General features: G+C 39.3%; 1 protein-coding gene across 3 annotated transcripts; it reads left to right on the plus strand.

The window, feature by feature from the left end:
- The first annotated feature begins 9,284 nt into the window (after window positions 1–9,284).
- LOC121291466 (60S ribosomal protein L11) lies at window positions 9,285–24,456 on the plus strand. Of its 3 annotated transcripts, none has more exons than XM_041212684.1 (7): window positions 9,285–9,400; window positions 13,923–14,073; window positions 14,167–14,273; window positions 14,758–14,889; window positions 15,136–15,209; window positions 22,422–22,532; window positions 22,653–24,456. In XM_041212684.1, exons 1-7 carry the CDS (start codon window positions 9,395–9,397, stop codon window positions 22,693–22,695), a joined length of 624 nt encoding a protein of 207 aa, XP_041068618.1. In that variant the 5' UTR covers window positions 9,285–9,394; the 3' UTR covers window positions 22,696–24,456. The 3 variants fall into 3 exon arrangements, with proteins under 3 accessions (XP_041068618.1, XP_041068616.1, XP_041068617.1); XM_041212682.1 differs by lacking the exon at window positions 9,285–9,400 and adding an exon at window positions 9,410–9,615; XM_041212683.1 differs by lacking the exons at window positions 9,285–9,400; window positions 15,136–15,209 and adding an exon at window positions 9,410–9,615.
- The last annotated feature ends 1,792 nt before the right edge of the window (window positions 24,457–26,248 follow it).

The following is a 26,248-nucleotide window of genomic DNA, read 5'->3' on the forward strand; positions in this document are numbered from 1 at the left end:
GTTCTTGATCGGTTGTAGGGCTAGAGCCCTACAGTGATAGAGAGGGGCAGACCATAGCATGATTTCAACATAAGAATAGACATTTCAAGTTTGAGACATTGCTGGACTGGGAGCTAATGTAAGCCAGCAAGCAAAGGGTGATGATGAACGGAACATGGTTTGAATTTGGATATGGGCAGCAGAGTTTTAGATGAGCTGAAGTATGCAGAAGGTGGAAGATGAGAGGGCAGCCAGGAGAGCACTGGAACAATTGAATCTGAAGATAACGAAAGCACAAGCAAAGATCACAAGCATCTACTGATGTAAATCGTTTTCTTCCATTTTTGTTGTTTTCCTGTTACACCGGGAACAATATTTGATGCACAGTGTGAGTTAACCACACAATAATAAAAATATGATTAAGAAAAAGACTGCTGAAAAGACATTCAACCCCAGATAATTTAGGCTTATATTTATGTGCAATTTAAATGCAAACCAATTAAAGCAGATTATATTTTCCATCATTGCTACACATACTTTACAACACTCCAATGCTCTGGGTCAGCCTTTTCCTTGCATAGCTGAACATCAAATTTACTTGCAATTTACTAGCATTCCCCGGTTATTTTACATATTTATTGATAACAAACTCAAAGAAAATAATGGAAAAATAGGTTTGACAATGAAATGTCCCAAGCTTTTATTTTTTATTTGTTCTTCCACGTGTATATAGAAAAAAACACAAGATTGTAATGTAATATTTCAAGCTTCAGTTTTCCCAGGTTATGCTCAACCTTTACTTGCTAATTTTTCAATGCTTTTCCTTTTAGATTACCAATATTCCTTTTTTTTATTTTGTGTATTAATAGTGCGATATTTTCCTATAAGTGCCACAGACATAGAACTGCTGGGTTTAGTATTTTTCTTTTGTCGTATTTTATCCTCAGGAGAAACTGTCTCAGACTCATGAAGTATCTTGTTCATGTTCTGAAGGAACAGTACCCAAAGGTGCTATCTAAACTCAACAGTGTAAAGACTGCATATGGTCCAGAGACTCAAAGATGACCAATGGCCTGCCTCCAAGGTGGATGAATGATTTCTCAATTTCCTAGATGATTTCATTGAACACATAGAAAAGGCAAAGCTGAAACACTTCTTCATAGCTATGTGCAATTTATTTGACTCAATGAATTTTACACCAAAGAATATAAAATTCCGGCATTCATACTTCCTGAGGAACACCAGCAAGAAGCATTAGTACCTTGGAGTCAGAACCTATTTTTTAAACTAGCCACATCTTCACTGATCTTATTAATCATTGTATTTTTTGTCAAAAATTTTTAAATACCTTGATAATGATGCTGCTTGGATTTCATTCCTGCTGTCAGACCTGTGTTTTTATTTTTAAAAATATTTCCTTCCAGTAAATCTTTTTTTTTCCTCCCTACACTTTTCCTCTCTTCAAGGTTATGATGGATTACTTTTCTTGTCCAAATTTTTAATTATTTTACTTTACTAATGATGAATGGAAAGAAAGAGTGAGGAGTAGGGCAAGACCAAAAAAAAAGATTAAAATCAAAACACATTTGGAAACCCTTCATCACATTACTCAGAAATGCCCCAAGGTATTTCACAGACAATGAATTACAGCTGCTATGTAGGAAAACTAGTCTAGCTAAGTAACAGGTAGATTTTATTTACTTTTTCTTCATTTTAAGGTCTCCCACTGCCTCCCTGAACTTCCCCCATTTCTGGACCACCACCAGGATATGGTTCCACAGGCACTAAACAGTGCTCAAGTATTCTTCAAATGTGAGGCTCAACAGTGAAACAAATTTGCTCCCAGCCTGGTTTTCAGGCAACTTACTGCAGCAATATACTTGTTGCAGCTTTGCAAAAGACCACTTTATATTGTGACGTTTTTCAAATGAAGTCCAGCTGCAAATTTCTCAATGTTTCACACCACACTTCCTGAAACTGTCCAGACTTGCTTAATTCATGTTTTTGAAGCTAGATTGCCATTGGATAGCAAGTGATGGTTTTTGGGCAGTTTTTAAGGATTGAGCATTTCTATGGGCAGAATTTTTTGCTTGTCAGGCGGGCGTTCACCCGACCCGAACGAGCATAAAATGATGCGTGATGATGTCAGGTGAGCATTCTTATGGTTGGCGGGAAGGTGAAAAGGCCAGGCAGAATTTGCATTTTTTGCAAAACCTCATCCATAGGCGGGAGGAGGTTTCGATCCGTCATTAAAAAAAAAATGTTCATACTTATTTCTAACATGTCCCAGCTCATGTGACAGGGTCACATGAGGGAGCTCAATTTTTAACATCTTACAAATGCTTTAATTTTCATTTTCAAAGCTGTTCATCTCCCTGAGGCAGCTCTGTGCCTCAGCTGAGCGCTGCAGTATGCATTTCACACTAGGCGGGCTTTAATTGGCCCGCCAGCGTGAAATCGTGGTCTGGCCCCAATCGTGGGTGAAGGTTGGCTTCCCAACCGCTCCAGCCTGCTCCCATCAAGCCTGCCCGATGAGGGCAAAATTCTGCCCTATGTTATTGCATTGTACATCTTCCGCATTTGTAGAATACTCCATTACTGCTGCAAAACAATGGGCTTTGCACATTCTCAGTAATACCCTCGGATCTAAGTTGGCAAACTGGTATAGTTACACCTGGGGATGCCAGAGGAAATCTGTCTTTAGTATCTTTGCTCACCGGAAAATATAGTGACAAAGTAGACTGCAGTGGTTCAAGATGAAGGCCCATCACCACTTTCGTAGGGTGAAGAGGGATGGACAATAAATGCTGGCCTTTCTAGTGATGTGTACTGCTCAAAATAATGATAAAAATAAACAAAAATCTGTGATACCAGTGGTTACTGGTGTAACAACAGCATTACCCTTTTATCCTACATGATCTATCCAAGCCACCACAGTAAACCTAAGCCAAAGCAGCACTGCTCTTCTTCTGAGTGGTAAGCAATTCAGGAAGAGGGAAGAAAGGCAGTTGCAGATTTTTATTTAATTCAAATTCCACCATCTGCCGTGGGAAGACTTAAACCATGCATTAACTTGGGTCTTCTGGTCTAACTAGTCCAGCGACAATACCACTATGCCACCACCTCCCTCCGAAGGAAGGCAGTTGCATTTGCACCATAGGCATCTAGCACTAAATTGGAATTTATCAGAGAACCAATTTTTCAACCCAAGATATACTGACTTGAGTGTTAATATGGCAATCACCTTGTTAAAACCAATTGCTAGTTAAACAGGTGATGGGCATTAATTTTCCATCTAAATAGAATAGAAAGATACAGTTGGAGCACTTTGTGATGAAGCTATTAGGAAGTTAGTAGCACTGAGGAGTTGTCTTGAAAATAAATCAGTGTTAGATAAAAGACCAGCTTGGATTAATTTTTCCACCACAACCTCTTATTGTGAGTAACATGGTAGTAGAGAATGAACTTTAAGCTTTGCTGAGTGACTTCTGTGTATGAAGAATTCTATTTCAGTCCTCTGAGGGAAAAGAAGCGTACTGATGCTAACAATTTATTAAGTTATGGAATGTTGGAAGGATAGTACAAAATTGCAAGCTTTGACTACCCACCAATTTTTTTCTGACTCTGAGTTTTACCAGCAATGGAAGGCTGAAGTTCAAATGTGGACCTGGGTTACTTCTATACCCTGGAAGAAGCAAGGTATGGCTTTGGTGTTATCATTACCATCCAAAAGTAAGATGAAGAGCAAAGTATTTTCAGAGTGGAAAAAGGATGATTTGGTTCATGAAGAAGGATTAAACCATCTGATACAACATTTGCATAAGCTCTCCGAAAAGAATGAGTTATTGGAAGCATATGAAGCTTGGATGATCTTTGATAGGTTTAGGAAATCAAATGATCAGTCCATGGAAGAGTATATCATGGATTTTGATAAATGGTACAGGAGACTACAGATTTAAGCTTGAAATTCTGGAATTGGCATTTAAATTACTGAACTGTGCTTGCATTTCCCATGTTGATAGTCTTTTAGTTCTGGGGGAAAGAATCTCTCTTAGATCAAATGGCTGCTGCCCTTAAAACAAAACAAAAATAATTCTGGGGAAACAGTCGTTCCCTGCCACTTTTGCAGCAAATGTGAACAACTATGCTGTAAAGCAAAGGATAGAGGATTCAATGGTGACTGAATAAGTGATTATGGATTGAATGATGCATCAAGAGTTTGGTATTTTTCTGTGAGGTCTGTCTTGTTGAAAATAGGTTGCATTCAGTTAATGTTCTACTGGTACCATAAGGAGAAACTAGCTGGAATCTTTATCATGCATGTTGTTGATTTCCTGTGGGGATGTTCTATAGAATTTGAACAATGGGTAATCGAGAAGATGAAGGAATTCTAGGTTGGAAGTCTGGTTTCTGGGGCCTTTAAATACATAGATGTAGACATTGAGCAGAGCAAGTCAGGAGTGACATTGAATCAACAATTGTATGTAGAAAATGTTAATTATATCCCAATAACTAGTAGTAGATTCTCACAAAGGATCCTGCTACCAAGGAATGGAACAGTTGGGAAGTTTGATTGGGCAATTGAACTGGTTGTGCACTCAGACTAGGGTGTGCATCCATCTGTCCACTGGAGCTTGATTTGCAAATAAGATCCTGGATAAGAACAGTTAAAATGTCTGCTGCATCTCCACCTTCTCTTAATTGTAGCATTTTAAGGTCGTATTTAAGGGTGAAGAGCAGCTGTTTGATATAATCTTGGAGCTACCAGCCTCTAGGTTGACACTATACATTTTCTATACTCAGGAAGCTCAATCAACTCAAGGGAGGGGGTTTATTTAAGATAGACCATCCCCCACCCCCCCATACCATTAACATAAACATATAACTTCAATATCAGGAAACTGGACTTATTTCTGTATTCCTGATATCTTACATTAAAAATATCTATTCCTATTCTTCCTGAGTTTATAATTAAATTAATAATATCACTTTTATAGACTTAAAATTGGCATTAAAAATCATAAAACACAGAAAAGGGGAATATAATCTTGCCAACCATGTTTAAGAATTTCTTAAACTTGAAAGATGTTAAATGTTGCTAGTTTTATCAGCACTATCACAGGTAGCATGTTGGTCTTGAGTAATGCCATGTGAAACCTCATTATGTATATCTTCAGTTTCTTTGTTTTTGTGGCTTTCTACTTATTGCCAATAAAGCTATAGATATATTAAACTTTTGTTCTATAAACGCAGACTGGAAATCAGTAAATGGCCACAATACAGCAAGTGATACTTAAGGAGAGGATACAATTATACATTGAGTATTAAGCTTTCCAATTTTCTCACTTATCAAAATTCAACGTCCATAATTTTCTTGCCTATAGACACAAGTTCCTACATCAATATTGCTCTACTTTAGGCAACAGCAGTTGGACTGCAAATATTCTTCACATCCCTTCATTTTCTTCCCTCTCATCTAAAAGGAATCAACAATTCCATACATACCATCAGATCTTCAGTTTGGTTTAAGTGACAATTCTTCACATGTGAACAAACAGTGAGTTCCAGCAGATTATTTAACTAGGGTAGGTTAGGGGCAGGAGGGGGAAATAGTTTATAGCCTAAAGCATTCTTTACTTCGAATATTCTTACTTCTCTCTCCACCTGAAGGTGTTGATCGCTTTATTGTCAATCCTCAAACATCTGTCGAAGGGTCATGAGGACTCGAAACGTCAACTCTTTTCTTCTCCGCCGATGCTGCCAGACCTGCTGAGTTTTTCCAGGTAATTCTGTTTTTGTTATCAATAGCAGTCATTTGGGTAAGCTAACAAAGGTTAGTGCCTTTTGGAAGGACACCTCAGCAAGGAGTCAAGGGGCTGGGTTTCTGCCCAGTTAGGATGACTTGGGAGCCCTTTTATATAAAGAAAAAAATAGTGGGCAGGTCCTGATTCTGGGATTCACAATCCCACTCCTGGGGTTTCTGATTTTTGGGAGTGTCTTTTAAGGATGCATGTTGATTTGGGTCGCAAACGCGCACCCTGCACTTCGGACCTGGCCGACTCCATTGTGGGAATAGGTATGTCCTAAGTCCTCAATTTTCATGGGGCAGAATTTTACAGCCTCGTCACAGTGGGAGTGGGACTATAAAATACAGCAAGCTGTTCAAAAGTCCATTAACTTTGGTGGGCCTGTAAAATCCCACTAGGCATAAGAGTCATGGTGCACGGCACCTCAAGTGTTGTGAACTATAGTCTGCACCCACGTCCCAAGACCCCTCATGCACTCCATGCTGAGGTATGTCTCCACACCTCCATGCCCCCCAATCAACCCCTGTGGCTCTTCATGGCCCCCATGCCAAGCTATGGCACTTCCATGCCTATTCATCCACTACACTGTATAGAACCAATGAACCTAGAATGACAATAGGCTGTTTTTTTTTTTAAAAGAAAGACATTCATTGATAACTTTTCCACTTTCTTAAAATCCCCTTCTTACTACAGGCCAATCAAAGCATCAATCATCTGGACCATTTAAAGCATCAATAGCTCAAACTGCAAGCAGATTTTCAACAGGCCAATGGATTTCTGGGCTTTCAGCCAAGCCTCATTATGAATTCTTGGCTGGAAGCTCAGACAATCAGGGTACTAAAACACCCAGACTCCAGGAAAAACATTGCTTGATTGACAGCTCTGGTTTTCTGATCTCTGCTGTCAATTGCACAATATTTATTTACACGAGATAAAGAGGATTCTAGTGCTTGCTGTTTCAGCTATTGACAGTTTAAATGGTTTGGATGATTATCACTTCTATTGGGCTTTAGTAACAAGGAGTCTATTTTAAGAAAGTGGAAAGTTATCAATGAAATTTCTTAAAGCATTTTTTTAACATATTATGACACCACCCATGGTAAATGTTGAGCTGGTCAAATCCTAGAGGGAAACTTGAAATAACTGTCAATTATGTTTTGAGATAGCTGCTTTGAATTCAGTAGTAAAAAGGCCACTGAGTCTTGAAGTTTTAATAAAACTAAATTAAACATTTATTAATACAAAGATTATAAACACATATGTCTACAAAATTACTATGATAAAGCTACAAAATTCCCCTAATTAATCTGATGCCTAGCTACATCTCCATTAAGGCAACAGTAAAACACAGATTTAAACAGACCCCTGGCAAAGCACACTCTAGACAGTCGCATTCAAAATGAGTTTCTTTCACCTCTGGGTCCTTGCAGACAGCAGCTTGGGGCTTACAGGCTGGAGGCTTTAGATCTTAGAATCCCTCTCCTTTTTACCAACAGCCTTCTCTTCCTTTGTACATATATTTTCCTCTTTGAATGCAAATTTTCATTGTATCACTGTCTTTTGAACTTTACGTCTTCTAATAATAAGACCCTTTCATAATACCCACTTTAGTAATCCTTGGGAAAAATAAACAACCAGTTTCTGAGCTTCACCTGGTTAGGTGTAATATTTCACTCCCCCTCTTTGAACCTAACCTAACCCTGACCTGAGTTTGTTTAAAGATAAAATGCAAATTGCCCCCATGTTAACCTAATTAACATTTCAAACCTACTTGTCTTCTACATATCAAAGCCTGTAGAGCAACTGGCTTTAATCCAATTCTCTCTCTCTCTATCTCTCACACACACAGTCTTTTAAAATAATTTCCAATAACATAAACATTATTATCTTGACAATATTTAATTATCACTATATGGTTCATTGGCTCTATAAGTGTATAGTGGGTGAATGGGCATGAAAGTGCCATAGTTTGGCTTGAGGGGCCTTAAGGATTGGTTTGGGGGCATACTCTTGTATGGGGGAATGGGTGGGATGGGGTGGGGTGGGATGGACAGGGGCATGAGGTGGTATGTGGGGGGTGAGGGGATGTGAGGCATGGGGGCTGTAGGGCCTTTTTACTTTTATTTTAACTGGGACAAGGCCTCTTAAACAACCCAGAAACACCTGTGGCTGCTTCTGACCTTTTTCTGGGGTAGGCTGGCCTGACCTCAGCCTGCACCCACCATCCTTCTTCCCCCACCCCAATGGAATTAAAATGACTACCTTGTGGGCACTTTTTCCCCGAGGCATGCTAGCTGAGCTGGGAATCTTCCTCACTCCCTCTACCCAATTCATGGATGAAAATACAGCCCAAGGTGAAGAAACAAAGACACCTTTTGTAGAGAAAAATATTCTGCTGATTTGCCTAACTTACCCTTGGAATATGATTTGTATCTTCTCATTTACACTTCCCCCCACCCCCCGCCTCATCTAAATGTGCTGGTTCCTACTGGGAAATGGCTCCATTAGCACCACTGACTTTCTGACCCTACAATCACGTGGCCATTTTTCATGGGTAAGTCTGAAAGGGAATCTTTTTGACTCAACTTCACAATGCTCCTTACCAAGCCATCAAAGGAGCTACAAGTACAACTTTCTTAATGAAAGAAGGCAATGAAACTCAAGTACAGTAATATATGATAACCTTTTATTTTTGAAGGCTTCACCACTTTTTTCATGGTGACAGTGGTAGCATAGTTGGTAGCACGCTTGCCTCTAAGTCAGAAGATTTTGGGTTCAAGTCCCACTCTAGCTAGGTCCAGCACAGAAATCTAGGCTGACACCTCAATATGGTCCTGAAGGAGTGTTGCACTGTCTGCCCTCTCAGATGGACATAAAAGATTCTGTAGTTCTATTTCAAAGAAGAGCAAGGGAGCCTGGTGTCCTGGCTAATATTTATTCCTCAATCAAGATCACAAAAACAAATTTTATAGTCGTTATCACATTGCTGAAGAGGGAGCTTGCTGTGTGCAAATTGGCTGCCACATTTCCCACATAACAGTGACTGTACTTCAACTGTGGTTCATCAGCGTAAAGCCTTAGGAATGGCCTGTGGTCATGAAAGGTGCTATATAAATGCAAGTATTTTATTTTTTTTTATTAATCAGCAAAACCGGCAGCAATGTAACAACACTGGCTGGGAGAAATTCAAAGAAATAAAATAAATTGTGAGAGTTATATTTTTAGATGTTCGATGGCACACCAAGAAATCAAATGTCAGAGGGTGAGGCATATGCAGCCAAGCATAAAAAAAAAACACATTTTGTACCTTCCACACTTATCAGGCTTTTGCTTTTCTTCTTCCAATGCAAGTCCCATTTTTTTTTTGTTGGAGTTATCAGTTTTTGAGGAAATTGGTGGTCGGCATTTTCTAATTAAGTTTCCCCCCCACTGATAACAAAAGGAATAAATGATGTGTGCGTTGAGGAGGATGCAGTTTTCCTGGCAGTGGAAAGGTGGCGCTAATCGGTAACACTGTGCAGCAGGAACCTCTCTTGCTTTTATCTCCAGGGTGATTCGGGCCCTAAGTATGTTCTGATCTGAATTGTTGCCTTGTTTCCTCCACCAACATGGCGGTAAGCAGAACGGGGAAAGCTTTAAAGAAAATCCATTAGCTTTTTATGAATCACCGAGCCTCCCGGTTTGAGGCGCAAAAAAAAACGTTGCTCACATTGAGTTTTATTGATGAATGGAGGTGAAAGCCGCTCAGCCAGAAGCTTGTGGAGGACAAGTTAGGCTACAGATAACACACATTAGCTTTGATGCAGAGACGCTCCAGTTACTGATATTGGTCTGTGTCGTTTCCTCAACTTGTCAGTTTCGAGCGCTCTGCTTTTTAAATTCGGAATGACAGTTTATTTTAATGGAAAGTCTACTAAGTGCGCCTTTGCTTTTTGGAAATCCAGCGGTTAGCGTATGTGATGCCAAAGGCGCTACATAAACGCAAGTTGCTGCGGACTAGATAAGCTGGTTTAAAAGTAGGAAGTTGAACACCTCTTTAAATGTAGTGTCCGACCGTGGAAGGCGTTGGATGGAGTTTTAGGCTTGAACCTCTTTATAATCTACATGCAAATGATTTGGATGTTAGAAACAGTTCTATAATTATAGAGGACACTAAAAAAAGAGTGGTCGTTACACAGGATTATATAGCACAGAAACAGTCCATTTGGCCCATCCAGTCAGTCTATGCTGGTGCTTGTGCACCACTCGAGCCTCCTCCCATATTTCCTCATCTAAATTGACCATCGTAACCATCTATTTGTTCTCCCTCAAATGTTTGCCTAGCTTCCCCTTAAATTCATCAATACCATTTGCTTCAAACATTCCCTGTGGTAGCAAGTTCCATATGCTCACCATTCTTTGGGAAAATAAGTTTTTTTGAGTTCCTATTGGATCTATTGGTGACTATCTGACATTGATGACCTCTAGTTATGCTCCTCCCCACAAGAAACATTCTGCACCCACTCTATCAAAACGTTTTTAATAATTTATGTATTTCTGGTATTATTGTAAATTTTCTCTGCACCCTTTCCAGTGCCTCTACATCCTTTTTGTAATATGGTGACCAGTACTGTCGTGTACACAGTACTTCAGTGTGTTCTAACCAAGGTTTGATACAGGTTTGGAAGATCTTCCCTACTTTTCAATTCTACCCTTCTAGAAATAAAGCCTAACACTTGGTTTGCTTTTCCATCACTTTGCTAACCTATGGTGCAACTTACAGTGATGTGTTTTTTTTTTTATTCATTCATGGGATGTGGGCTTCACTTTCTGAGCATTTATTGCCCATCCCTAGTTGCCCTTGAAGGCGTGGTGAGCTGATTTATTGAACTGCTGCAGTAGGTACAAGCACAATGCTGTTAGGAAGGGAGTTCCAGGTTTTTGACCCAGTGACAGTGAAGGCATGGCGATATATTTCCAAGTCAGGATGGTGAGTGACTTAGAGTGGAACTTCCAGTTGGTGGTGTTCCTATCTACCTGTTGCCCTTGTCCTCCTGGGTGGTGTCTAAGGATTCTTGGTGAATGCCTGCAGTGCTTGGTGTATTTGTACTCTGGATTCCTTTGCTTCTCTACACCATCTAGACTTGCACTTTCCAAGTAATAAGTAATCTTCCTATTCTTCCTACCAAAATGTGCTACCTCATATGTATCCGTGTTGATCTTCATTTGCCAAGTATTTGTCCATTCTTCAAGTTTAACGATGTCCTCCTGTAATTTGTTGTGATCCTCCTCAGTATTGACCATCTCCATTCTCCCCCTGCCCCACTAATTTAATGTCACATGTTTTTAAATTTTCTTAATAGAATTTTTTAAATTATGGGTCAGAGAGCAGATTTTATTTTCTTAGAATAGAATTGACAAGTTTATAGCAAACTATTCAATTTCTGGCTATTTTGATCCTACAAATTGTTACATAAGATACAAGCCACAAAAGCATGAGTGACTTTATATTTTAATATAGTTGTATACTGTATATTAAAAAAAATAGGCAATCTAGCAAGATAGCTACTGAATTTAAAAAAAAAAATCATGCCAGTGGCTGATGTTCATGATTGCAGAAAGATTAGAGAAGCTCAAGTTTTATGGTTCAGACAGGAGGCTGTAAGTTTGGTGGGAAGAATTTGAGGTATATTAGGTAATATAGGAGGTCATCATAATTTATTAGTTCGAAGGAAGTTAGCCTGAAGGGCTTGAGGAAATCAATTTAAACAATAGGTTTATTTATAATTGGCTTTTGATTTTATTTACTCTAATGTTGAGGTGTTTAGCGGCAAAGGTATTAAGGGCATGAAGTGCAGTTGGATGAATGATGGGTGGGATTGAGTGCCACAAGTATCTGGATTAATGGTTACCTCGTTCATTAGGGCTTGGAATATAGTTCCTGTTTTAGTGCTGCCGTATCAAAATCCTATTGAGTTTTGGAGCTTAAATCCTGTTTTAAAGGAATTGGAAGCTGTCTTCACCACAGCAGTGATCTGTAATGCTTAAAAATAACTTTCAATTTCTATAGAAGCTTGAATTTAATTCACCTGTACAGGTAGCTCACTTCTAACAACCCATGGTGAGCTGAGTGTTTAATACTGAAGAAAATTCACAACTTGAAATTGTGGTTTGAGTTGTCAAAAATCAGTGAAAGTGTTCTTTATCCATTTCAGTTGACAACAGACATATAAAATAATTATTGTGGGAGTAGTGTATTGATTGTATGATTTTTAATCTGATGAATTTGTTGGTGTATGGAAGTATAATCCTATTAACTTTTGCAAACAGATCTTTACTTCAGGTGATTGAAATTGCTATGATAGGTCATTATTACAATGCCACCGAAAGGCTGTGTAATAAATTTGGAATCCGAGTGCAGGGCACTGAACTGAATAGAGGCTGATTTCCTGATTTTTGTCAGACTGCTAAATTGTGGAACTAGGAACAGTTGCAATGCTATTTGCTAGATTTATTTGGCATTCTAGTACCAGGATACAACAGGGAAAAAGGCGCATTTTGCTCTTTCCATCAGTGACATGCCTGTAATAACCCATACTTCACTCTATAATTGAATAATTCAAAATGACAACTCTAGTTTGAGACAAGGTAACATTTACGGTTGTACTGCAAGGTTAAAGTAAGGAGATCTCATACGTTTTACTGAATTCCTAGTGACAGCACTATCATAACTGCTTTTTGTGAGAGAGGTACAGGAGGAAAATTGTCTGGAAGGTGAATTTTTGAGGGGAGAGGGTGGAGAGAAAAGGAAGTTATTGTGGCCATAATAGTCAGCTCTAAACCTCTATGACCAGGTGAGGAGGAGAATGGCTCCTCTTTTCCCACTCCTTGTTTACCTGCAAAAGTTTTTTTTTAAAAGTTCATGCTTGCCAATTAACTGTTTACATGCTGTGACTGTCAAAGACACTACTGGTTTTGTAGGTTTTTAAAAGAAAAGATACTAGTATTCATTGTACTTAACACCAAATCTAAAAATGATGAAAACACTCTGACTTTCATACACAAGTAATTTACAAAGTGAGAGGATTCATTAAGCAATTTTTAAAGTCAAATAAAAGGTAGTGATATACAGATCTTGAAGGTTGATGACTGGTTTCAGGCTGGGCTTGATGGTTCCTCAGAATTTGGCATTGTAACAGTTTAAAGATATTGACAGATGATTTATCTGTTCTTCTGGAAACAGCAGCTGCTGGGTTAGTTCTTGAAAACACTGCCTACGGTGAGTAGATTATCAAAACAGCAGGCAGGGTTTAAACTGGCAGGTTGGATAGAGATTGTGCCCCACTCAGGGGTTCTGCTTCTGCATCTGTTCCGCAGCCTGGAGAAAAGCAGTTTCTTAACAAAGAGGGTTAGTGAGATCATCACATGATCTCCTCTTTCCAATTGACCAATCACCCAAATGTGGTCACAGCAAGTTGATTCCAGGTACATAGTCATAATCTAATCAAGTCTAAACTGTGTTAATTGTCTAAAAGGATTATATCTAATCCTTGTTCCACGCCCAGTTGAGTACACAGGTGATTGTCTGCATGTTTTGTGAATGGGCTAGGGCGTTGTACATTCACACACTCTCCCAAAGTGGTTATTTCTGATGGGGTTTTCTGGACAGACTGACTCCATTGTAATGGCTTTGGAATTTGTAAGGCAAGAGCGATGCTAATGTTTGGCGTCTTGGCGAGAGCGATGCTAATGTTTGGCGTCTTGGCGAGAGCGATGCTAATGTTTGGCGTCTTGGCGAGAGCGATGCTAATGTTTGGCGTCTTGGCGAGAGCGATGCTAATGTTTGGCGTCTTGGCGAGAGCGATGCTAATGTTTGGCGTCTTGGCGAGAGCGATGCTAATGTTTGGCGTCTTGGCGAGAGCGATGCTAATGTTTGGCGTCTTGGCGAGAGCGATGCTAATGTTTGGCGTCTTGGCGAGAGCGATGCTAATGTTTGGCATTTTTTAAATGAATGCTGCTGTTCAGTCCTTTTGAATCTCCACCAGTGGTTTTCAGCCCAATAAATACACGGTCATTTTTGATATAAAGCATAGCTATATAGCACCACATAACGTCAGCAAAATATATCTTGGTTTCTAAAGTAATCCCTTATTTTAGGACCAGGGTGAGAAGAAAGAGAACCCTATGCGTGAGCTCCGCATCAGAAAGCTCTGTATGAATATATGTGTTGGTGAAAGTGGTGATCGACTTACTCGAGCCGCCAAAGTGCTTGAGCAGCTCACTGGCCAAACCCCTGTCTTCTCCAAAGGTGAGTTTGTATGCACTGCTTGAACTTGATAAAACTTTTTTTTAAATGCTTTTGAATTTATAGCATTGTCAAATAATGTATGTTCTTCATCAGCTCGCTACACTGTGAGATCTTTTGGTATCAGGAGAAATGAAAAAATTGCTGTTCACTGCACAGTCCGTGGTGCCAAAGCCGAGGAGATCCTGGAGAAAGGCCTTAAAGTGAGTAGGATGGCTTTATTTTGCAGTATTTTGTTAAGTAATTGTAGAAGTCACCTCTTTGGGGAAAGTGCATAATTCCTGTAATTTTAGCACAAAAGCAAAATACTGTAGATGAAATAAAAATGCTGGAAATACTCAGGTCAAGCAGCATCTGTGGAGAAAGAAAAAGTGTTAGCATGTCATGTCAGTGACCTGTCATCAAAACCTTTTTTTCTTTGTTCCTTAATTTTTTAATTGATTAATGCTGACCTCTGGGAGAAGTCTTTACCTTGGGTGGAGTTGGTGGAAACGGTTTGAGTTGAAATTTTGAGTGTGACTCAAATGAGTAAAATAATGTTATTTGTCAAAGTAGCTAGGTTTTTTACAGATTCATGAGAAATTTAAATAGATGTTTCTTAGAATTGACCTTTTTTTGATTGTTGTGAAAGTGAGGCAGCAAATGAAGTTCTTTTTAGTGATTTTGCTTTATTCCTTTCATCTACAGGTTCGTGAATATGAGCTGAGGAAAAACAACTTCTCAGATACTGGCAACTTTGGTTTTGGTATTCAGGAGCACATTGATTTGGGCATTAAGTATGATCCAAGCATTGGTATCTATGGTTTGGACTTCTATGTGGTAAGTACTATCTGTTACATGGTTACCTTGTGGGATTAAAACAGTTGGATGAATATGCATTTAAATGCGCTGCTCACAAGCATTTTTCCCCAAGGGATATTTTTCTGGGCCCAGCTATTTCCTGCATACATTGATCCAAGCCAAACTTCTACTTCTGAGTCCCAAAGAAAAGTCATATCGGACTCAAAACGTTATCTGTTTCTCGCTCCACCTGCTGATTTTTCCAGCACTTTGTTTTTATTTCAGATTTCCAGCATCCGCAGTATTTTGCTTTTACAAAGCCTTCTGTTCCCAGGTCTCTCAGCCCTGCTGTCTGTAAAGTAAGTTGACTTAAAAAATTGCTTAGATTTTTATTTAATACATTTTCATTAGTGCAGAATGGCAGCTAGTGTAATACTTAACCCATCCTAGTTATTTGTCTAGATATTCAAGTGTCCCAATACTAGATTAAGTTGTGCACAAGCCCTATATAGTGAAGAAGCTATATTAATTTTAATTTATCCCAACCCTATATAATTTAATAATTCTTGGTCATTGATACACTTGCTCTAATTTTACGAATTACAAAGTGCAGTAAAGGTTCTATGTGTGACCTCAGATTCTGAAATGAAATCATTATACTGGCCATTGTGTTTGGATAGTAACTTAGTGTATTGAGATTGTAGCATGGCTGAAGCTTCAAAATTAGAATTCCCCCATTATTGCCATTTTGATGCAGTTTTTTTCCCCTGCTGGCTTGAATGTGCTGACTTTTTTGACTTATGGCTCTTAGAGCATTACCCAGCTTCTGGTAGATTGCCCTAGGCCATTCTTTATGTTGCACTCCAGTTCGAGTGTTGGTGTGCTTTTGAAGGTGACATGGCTGATCTGATTCATATTCTCACTGTGCACTTTCCAGGGTAGGCACTAGATAGCGATAGGAGACGGGTGCATTGGCTTTTACAAAACAAAAACTTTCCCCACTCTTCCTAATTAGTGGGGGATATGATATAACGTACTCCCTGTTTCTACCTTAAGCTAGCTCAGCACAGACAAAGGGGTAATCCTGGACTGTCTTGCCCTGAAGGCCGAGGATTCCTGCTGCTAATTGTTGTAATTCCAGTTGAAAAGAGTGTAGATATCTTAGGAGAACAGGATGCATTTGATTGTGATGCCTCTGATCATTACTACTTGCCGTCTTTTTAGTCACACAAGATGAATGGCTACTTGGTGAGGAGGTGGGGAGGTAATGTGATGGGCAGCTAATACTGATAACATACATAATGCATGGTAAGAGATTCTTTTTGGATTAATGGTGTTTCCCTTTATTGAACTAATAAATAGTAACATTTGGTGGCAGAATGGAAGCTACTGTTGTTCAAATATATTCAAACTTATTAGAGTTGCAGTGTGCTGTGCTGCTGGGTGGCATGATATTAGTTGCACACACAAGCGATGAGGCTCCTCACTAAGTTTTACTAAATTGGTCACTGGGATGAGGGGGTTGTCCTATAATGAGAGGCTAAGTAAATTGAGCTTATATTCTCTGGAGTTTAGAAGAGTAAGAAGCAATCGTATCAAATCCTACAAAATTCTGAAGGAACTTGATAGGGTAGACACAGGAGCGATTGTTTCCACTGGGCATAGTATCAGGGGCCAATCATACAGGACTGAGATGTGGAGAAATTGCTTCACTCAAAGGGTTGGGAACCTTTGGAATTCTCTACCCCAGAGAGTTGTGGGTGATTCACCGTTGAATATTTTTAAAGCTGGGACGGATAGATAGATTTTTTGTGTAGTGGGGAATTAAGGGATATGTGAAGCAGACAGAAAAATGGAGTTGAAGCCCAAGATCGGCCATGATCATATTGAATGACAGAGCAGGTCCAGTGAGCCATATGGTCTACTCCTCCTAGTTCTTGTGTTCTCACAAGTTTCAAATAGATTGGGCCATAATTTGTTGGAGTGAGGCATCTAATGATACCTGCTGTTATTTTAAACTTGCCTTGTATGTTTAGGTTTTACATTTTTTGAATGACAAATTGTTGCAAGTGTAAGCTGATAATGCTGCAACAAAGGAAACAAGGCATCTGGGATCTGAGTGAACAGGGCAAGCTACTGTGTATCTCCTTAACAAATCAGGTTGAAGGATTGAGAAATAAACAGAACAAGGATTGAGAATGAAGTGTAACTTAGAGTGGAAGAACTCAATATCGATACTGGGTACTGGATTAATAGAAAAAAAACTGAAGGCAGTATGAAGCTCCTTAGGCAGGAGATGAACCATGTTATTCCATGCTGTTGGTAGTGTGCCAGGCTGATCAAATAAGAGGCCTTAAAATTAATTTAGACCATCACATTTGAATAGCAACTTTAGTGCAACCAACAATCCCTGAACTCTTGGAAAACTACCTGGCCAGCCTATTCATGTGCACAGCAAACTTAAGGGTCTCTTCAAATTTGTTCATGGGGTGTAAACTTTGCTGGCAAAGGTGGTGAGCCATCTTCTGGAATTGTTTTAACTTGGAGATTTAGAAGTAATTTATGTAATTTTGGGGGTGTTTGACCTCCAAATCCACTTACTCAATATTAATTTGTCCTTTTGATACTTTGACCATTCAGGCATTAGGAGACATTCTGGTGATGTAAGTCAGGAAACATTTATTAAGCAATGCTTAGCAAAGGCAGTGACTTTACTGGTTCACTGCGGTTCTTGCTTCCTGATTCAGCCCAGGGCACAAGGTGATACTTACCGGTCTCTTGAGGGTTGTGATCTTCTGCTCTGGCTGGAAAGCATACTTCAGTTCGGCCTTCTAACAGGCGCAGTGAATTTACTCAAAGCTCTTTCAAAACTACAACCCATGCGCATGATGATTTCTTCTGTTTTTGGATTCTGATTGGCTCGAGTGGTGCATGATCAGTTTTTGATTCATTTGGGTGGTGGATGATTGTCTATTGTATTAATTATGCATAAGACCTCATTGTAGCCTTTCCTATTATTACATTTTGTGACTTCTCAATAGTTTCAATGTCTGCTTTTAGTTTTGGTGTGTGTTTGTTCAAGATAAGCGAGTGTGGTGACTAGCATTACTGATTAACATTTAGACTCAGTAACCCAAATGTTTAATTGATGTCTAGGTGTCTTGTAGAATTCTTATCTGCCTGTGGTTTGCAAAAGTTATTTAAAATATAGTAAAGGGAGTACAGAGTGGTGCATAATCTTATAGAAATGACCAAATTACAGAGGTTTTGGATTGCTATCTGAAGAGTGTGCAACGTTATGGGTATAAGGCACGGGAGTGGGATTAGGTAGAATGCTCTTTCAGCAAGCTGGTGCAGATTTGATGGGCCAAATGGTCTCCTTCTGCACCTTCAAGATTGTGATTCTGTTACATGAAGTCCACATAAGTACATATAAAAATCAGTGCCTAGAGATGACTGGTGTGTTAAACTTAAGGTAACAAGATACAGCTATAGAGTACAGCCTAATACATTACAGGTTCATAAAGAATACAAGTTATAAAAACTATGGAGCTACAAAAACTGATTACAGAACTCAACTGTAAACTTACAAAACCAAAGGTGGTTACATATTTATAATAGTACAAGTTAAAAGGACTAAGCTAATTCTGACTAATTTTATAAAATCTTGCAGTTGTTTTGCTTTAAGTATTTTAAAACCATTATTTCCCAATGACTTGGTTGTGATACAGCAGCATAGATGGGGTTAAGCATGAGAATTCAACTTCCCACTCTTGAACTGGATCATTTTGGCCTTTTAATAGGCGACTGTTCTAATTACTTATGATCAAGGCCAGGAGGACATCACCTTTTTTTACTTTTGGGAAATGGGTGAGATCTTTCTTTATGGGAGAAGAAGTGATGAAACCGATTTCAAAAGGATTCCTGACATCATGCTCTTATATCACTGGATTAATTAAACACTTTCCATATTTGATAAATACATATACCTGTTATTAAATGTGCAGCAATGTTTCTTTTTAAGACCCTTTTTTCCATTGTGGTACCATTTCAGATGGTGGTTTATTTGCTTAGTGGGTCAATGCATCCATGTTTCCATCTCAGCTGACATCCATTTATAAGCACTTCAGCAGGAATAACTAGATAGTGATCATGGAGGGGGTCATTTTCCTCTGATGGCCTGACCTAGATCAGCTAATTTAGCACTGACTGGAAACCAAACTTCAAACTTACTTTCCCTGAAAGTTGGGGTAATCTGTTTTCAAATAATATGCTTTATATGCTTTCCACTCCTAATGATGGAAAGAGGGATCGGTATGGTATTCCAACTGGGCCCAGTATCTTATTATAAAAGCAAAATACTGCAGATGCTGGAAATTTGCAACAAAAACAGAAAATGCTGGAAAAACTCAGTAGGCCCAGCAGCATCTGTGGAGAGAGAAACAGAGTTAATGTTTCAAGTCCGTATGACCTGGATGCTCTGAAGAAGGGTCATACAGACTTGAAATGTTAACTCTGTTTCACTCTCCACAGATGCTGCTGGACCTACTGAGTTTTTCCAGCATTTTCTGTTTTTGTCCCAGTATCATTGTTCAGCAGACTGTGAGAATGGTGGTTCAAAGCCAGACAAGAACCATAATGAAGGTAAAATATATTGCAAGTGTTCCCTTAGTGACATTGAGTATTACTGAATGAAAATTGAAATACTGAAACTGCAGCAAAGGAAGTCACTTGATCCCACACCTGTTCCAGTGCTAGCTCTTCAACTAGAACTCTCTACTGTAATTGCATTTTCTTGGCCTCTATTAAAAATAATAGTCTCTGTTTTGGTAATCACTCATGTAAGTCACTCCATATTCTAATAACACTTGTTTCACAGAATCACAGTGCAGAAGAGGCCCTTCAGCCTATTGAGTCTGCACCAATACATGAGAAATACCTAACCTACCTACCTAATCCCATTTACCAGCACTTGGCCCATGGCCTTGAATGTCATGACATGCCAAGTGCTCATTCAGGTACTTTTTAAAGGATGTGAGGCAACCCGCCTCCACCACCCTCCCAGGCAGCGCATTCCAGACCGTCACTGCCCCGCTGGGTAAAAAAGGTTTTTCCTCACATCCCACCCAAACCTCCTGCCCCTCACCTTGAACTTATGCCCCCTCATGACTGACCCTTCAACTAAGGGGAACAGCTGCTCCCTGTCCATGCCCCTCATAATCTTGTACACCTCGATCAGATCGCCCCTCAGTCTTCTCTGCTCCAACGAAAACAGCCCAAGTCTATCCAAACTCTCTTCATAACTTAAATGTTTCATCCTAGGCAACATCCTGGTGAATCTCCTCTGCACCCCCTCCAGTGCAATCACATCCTTCCTATAATGTGACAACCAGAACTGCACACAGTACTCCAGCTGTGGCCTCACCAAGGTTCTATACAACTCCAACATGACCTCCCTACTTTTGTAATCTATGCCTCGATTGATAAAGGCAAGTGTCCCAAATGCCTTTTTCACCACCCCACTAACATGCCCCTTCGCCTTCAGAGATCTATGGACACACACGCCAAGGTCCCTTTGTTCCTCAGAACTTCCTAGTGTCATGCCGTTCATTGAATACTTCCTTGTCAAATTACTCCTTCCAAAGTGTATCACCTCACACTTTTCAGGGTTAAATTCCATCTGCCACTTATCTCCCCATTTGACCATTCCGTCTATATCTTCCTGTAGCCCAAGACACTCAACCTCACTGTTAACCACCCGGCCAATCTTTGTATCATCCGCAAACTTACTAATCCTACCCCCCACATAGTCATCTATGTTGTTTATATAAATGACGAATAACCAGCACAGATCCCTGTGGTATGCCACTGGACACTGGCTTCCAGTCACTAAAGCATCCTTCTGTCATCACCCTCTGTTTCCTACAACTAAGCCAATTTTGAATCCACCTTATCAAATTACCCTATATCCCATGTGGATTTGCCTTCTTTATAAGTCTCCCACGTGGGACCTTATCAAAGGCTTTGCTGAAATCCATATAAACTACATCAACTGCACTACCCTCATCTTTGTGGTAGAAAACATTTTCGTCAAACAGAGCTGATTGTTGTTGTCTTTATTATTCATTTACGGGGTGTGGGCTTCGCTGGCTGTGCCAGCATTTATTGCCCATCCCTAATTGCCCTTGAGAAGGTGGTGGTGAGCTGCCTTCTTGAACCACTGCAGTCTGTGGTGTAGGTACACCCACAGTGCTGTTATGGACGGAGTTCTAGGATTTTGATCAGCGCCAGTGAAGGAATGGTGATATATTTCCAAGTCAGGATGTGGAGTGGCTTGGAGGGAACTTCCAGGTAGTGGTGTTCCCATGTATCTGCAGTCCTTGTCCTTCTAGATGGTAGTAGTCATGGGTTTGGAAGGTGCTGTCTAAGGAGTCTTGGTGAGTTTCTGCAGTGCATCTTGTAGATGGTACACATTGTTGCCACTGTTCGTCAGTGGTGGATGGAGTGAATGTTTGTGGAAGAGGTGTTAATCAGGTGGGCTGCTTTGTCCTGGATGGTGTCAAGCTTCTTGAGTGTTGTTAGAGCTGCACTCAATCAGGCAAGTGGTGAGTATCCTATCACACTCCTGACTTGTGCCTTGTAGATGGTGGACAGGCTTTGTGAAGTCAGGAGGTGAGTTACTCACCACAGGATTCCTAGCCTTTGACCTGCTGTTGTAACCATGGTTTTTATATGGCTAGTCCAGTTCCGTTTCTGCTCAATAGTAACTCCCAGGATGTTGACAATGGAGGATTCAGTGATGGTACTGCCTTTGAATGTTAAAGGGGGTGACGATGGTTAGGTTCTTTCTTGTTGGTCATTGCCTGTCATTTTTATGATACGAATGTTGCTCGCCACTTGTCAGCCCAAGCCTGGAGCCTAGTGAACCTTTGTATCTTTGCTGTGGATCCTTCCTGTAAATAATGTTTTTATATACTCTCAACTTATAAAGTTCTATGTATCTGCACTCTAAACCTCTCTCTTCTTCCCTCTGAAATGACCACATGGCCAACTGTTCTGTCCTCCTGAAATATTTGATCTATAATGTATACCCAGTATGGTGATTGGTTTCAAGACAAATTTTGTTTGAGAATCATCAATGATAAACTTTCTGGGGGTTGTAATTATCTCCTTAGTTAATAGGCCACACGCCTTCACTTTGCCACCTATTTTGAAAATTGAATAAATTGGAATATTGAATTCCCTTTTCCTTTCTATTATCCTTTCTTGTGTGCTCTTTCTCTCTGTCTCCACCCCACCACCCCTGACCAACCATTGAATAATTTGCCCCTTTTGCAAAAATGAAGTTAAGAATGCATATACAAAGATTTGCCCCTCCCTTGCCTCACTCTCTCCTCATTCTTCTATTTACCATCTGAAGATATTGATGTTGGTTCAGTTTAATTAAAGCCCAACCCATTTATAGTTTCCTCCAGTAGCCTAGAAATTTGAAACTTTGGAGATTAAGACTTTTTCTTTGCCCACCTGTTGCTTCTGTTGTGACTTCTTTTCTCCACTTTTCAATTTTATAGGTTCTGGGAAGACCAGGCTTCAGCATCGCTGACAAGAAGCGTAAACGTGGTCGCATTGGAGCCAAACACAGGATCAACAAGGAGGAGGCTATGCGTTGGTTCCAACAGAAGGTACCTTTGCTTTCATGGTGTTACTCAGCAATCTGAATGTATGCATAAATGTAGATGCAACCTGAAATTTGTTTCATGGCATTTCACTTTCTAATGATTTGCTTTTTTTTTATTTTGCAGTACGATGGTATCATTCTCCCAGGAAAATAAAAATGTTCTGTAACTATCAGTAATAAAAGGATCTGATCCATAACTCTATTCTGTTTTAGTCCATTGGTAGTTACCTCGTTATTGTAACTTGGATTTAGACAAAGACAACTGTTAATTGTACTGCTGGTTTACACTACATTCTGATTCTGTACTGAATTGTCATTTGACAAAGTTTGTCATGTCCAGTGATGAGTTTACCACATTTAATGATTTTAGGCCTTTTTGTGATATTACTATTTGATATGTACTCTATTTATCTGTAGACTCAAGAATCTTGATGCCATGAATGGAACAAGAGCTAATTGGTGTGAATCACCCCATTATAGACCCATATTTGCTCAATTGCCCTAAAATCTTCCTATTCCTTTTAATTGTGTCTTTTTTTTTGTGAGAATCACAAGACTATTGTTTAATATTTCAACCAAATGCTGATTCTTCAGATGTAAGCCTGAACATTAGATTAAACCTTCCAATTGTGCGTCCTCAATAGCATTTCAACCATCAGGAGCAAGAAATCTTGGGCTTTGCATATGTGATTTCCTGTTTAGTGCTATTGTGGAAAGCTGTGCCCCATGAATTCATGATCAGGAAAGTTTTCTTTTATTGTCAACTGGCAATTCTGCAGTGAAGAGCATTATGGCTGGAGCCCTATCTTCAAACTATTGACTCGAGGCAAAAAGTTGATTGGGACCTCCCCCAGTGGTTAGCTGTAGTGTCCCACTGTCTAAAAGCTGGCTTATTTGAAGATATGACAAATGAGCTGCATCCAGGAATCAATAGCACAAAAGTAAGGAGGAAATTATCACAGAAGGAAAAATAATAAAGCTGGTGGATACCAATGATGCAGACTACCTTGTCAGCCAAGTGTTTAGATTGAGTCTCCACCCCAAGGATGGTTGTTTCTGAGAATGAGGGAAGAAGCTGTTTGTATGTGGGATGGAGATCCTGCATCACAGCACTCTGTCCAGGTAGTCTGCACTTTTTATGTTGAGCTGCTCCCCACCGCCCCCCCCCCATCTTTTTTCTACCATGTTCCTGAATTGCTCTCCTTTGCCAGATTTTAGTGGTTCCATTTCTATATCTTTGTGTCTGTATCTTTTACTTGATTTACTCATAATGTTTCCTTTTGTCCCGTTATCACTTCTAACTTTGGTGTATTGTAATATTTTCCCTTTTCAGATTTAAAAGAAAGATATGTTTATCAGTATTTTCTTCCAGTTTTGATAAAGGGTCCACAGCCAAAATATTAATTATGCCGTTCTGTCCACAAATATTCCTTGTCCTGCTGAGGGCTTCTAGCAATTTTGTTTTTGTTTATATAACCATTCTCATTCATTTTTGCATCTACAGAGAAATACGTAGAATACTTTCATTTCAATGTGTTGGTTGAACTACTTTGGGGATATTTTATTACGTTGTGTAAAACCTTATGACTGCAGGATAGTGACAAACAATAAATGCACCATATTTATGACAAACACAAATGCACCATATTTACTATTTATATATTTTTATTCACATAAATAGTAATTCATATCTTCTCATGACAGTCAGTATGCAAGGAACCTGACACATTTCTGCAATTTTCTTTTAAATTGAACAGCCCTTTTTGTTACTTTCTCTATCCTTCAAAAAAAAATTCTATTAACTTTAGCCGCCAGCCTGTCTACTGTGTTATACAAGGAGTGGTATTAACTCCTTGTCTGTCTGTCTCTCTCGCTCTCTTTCTTTTCACTGGGCTAGTAGAATTCAAATAAATGCAAACTTGATCCGAATATATTGTACAAATTCAATTCAACCATGTTGGAGAAATCCTGGGATGGGGGGGGGGGGTGGATTTTTTTCCTGCGCATTGTTATCCTGTTCTATTGCATAGAAACTTTGATTCAAATGTAACCTAGCCATTCTAAAATTGAGAAATCAGTTCTGCTTTGATCAGGGTTCAGCCATTTTTTTTGTTTATTGCCCCATATTAGTAACCTCATGTCTGGGTACAATAGCAGTAAATTCCTTTTGCCTCCTGTGCACTTCTAGCAGGAGTAGTAAATTGCAAATCCATTATAGAATTAGAACCAGTATGGATAACAGCAGTCTGAAGCCCTGTTGCTGAGAATAGTCATTTATCCAGTATTCCAAATGGAAAGGTTACAGCAGTAATTTTTTTTTTGAATAGCTATCATTCAATTCCCTTGTGATCCATGTTGCTTGAACTGCTTTTCTATTTTTTTAAAAATATGCTTGTTTGCATTTCTTTTTTAGTCCTGCTCGTGACTCTTACCTGAAGGTCAGAGCAAAGAATGGTTCATTGAGTTGAGTTTGCAACTGAATGTCAAAGACTGGTGATTTAAGAGGAGTACTTCCCAACAGTCTTTGTTGCCACCTTCTACCTGCAACCCCAACCTTCACCATTTTATATAGCCTCTCCCCAGTTTAATTCCAGAGAAATCTATGTTCTCTGGGCACTTTCCAGTTTATAAATTTGGAAACTATGTAATTTATCTAAAATCTAATCAAGCTCAGTTGGAGAAGTGAGTGTTAGATTAACCAAATACAGCTTCAATGATACATATAGTATTCCTTAATTACCATTTGCTTTGTGCTCACAATAGAGAATGCTGGGTTATTTTCAAATATTTGTAACTTTTTTTTTAAAAGTGCCAACAAGTGATTTGTTTTAACATACAACACTGGGTGTCAGCTTTAACCAATAAGCTATCCTTCTTTAACTTTTTCCAGTGATCTTTTTTATTCTCTTACATTGACTTAAACATTTTATCTGCAACATCTGAAAGTTACTGAAGATTCCATTGCTTTCACTGTCATCTCCGAAAAGACTCTCACCTTTTCTTAACACCTATAGAAAAGTTTTTCTGCCACAAGCACAATTTTGACCATCTCTTTGCTTCTGAGATCCTGTTTAGGAAATTACATTTCAGTTAATAAAACCTGAAATTGAGTTTTATTCCAAGCTTTGAGTTAAATTAAAAAATGTTTTGTTTCAAAGTATATGCTGTGCCATCAGCCATACCTTCTTCAGGTCTTGTTTAAAGTGGGCTACATTAAAAGACTTAATTTAGATTATTTCTCCATACTGTTATTCCATTAGGAACATGAAGAGAATCCATCTCTGCTTAAGCCCTGGCCACTATTTATATTAACACCATTCCTAATTCAAGACAACAACTGGAGTGATGCCAATGGGGCACAGTGACTGTTATCGATTTGTATCCCCTTTATTGCTGAACACTCCATCTAATAGTTTAGCTGTGAACTATTTAGGAAACTTTAACTCGCAGCCTGAGGATGGTATTTCCTACCACTTATTTAAGCAATTACTTTGAATGAGCTATTGTTTGCACTCAATAGCCTCATGCCTCACTTGCACCACATAACTATCTTGAAGTATTTTTCTTGGTGACTTTCAGTCCTGGGCAGGCATATTACAGCTGCAAGATTTTTAATAAAGTGTACATTTGCTTCTCCTTCTTCCTCCACCTCTGTTTCCATTCTCATGATTTATTATCTGAACTACCCTTGTACCTTGCTCTATAATCCTATTGCTGCAT

The sequence above is a fragment of the Carcharodon carcharias genome, chromosome 19 (genome assembly GCF_017639515.1).
Source record: "Carcharodon carcharias isolate sCarCar2 chromosome 19, sCarCar2.pri, whole genome shotgun sequence".
NCBI lineage: Eukaryota > Metazoa > Chordata > Chondrichthyes > Lamniformes > Lamnidae > Carcharodon > Carcharodon carcharias.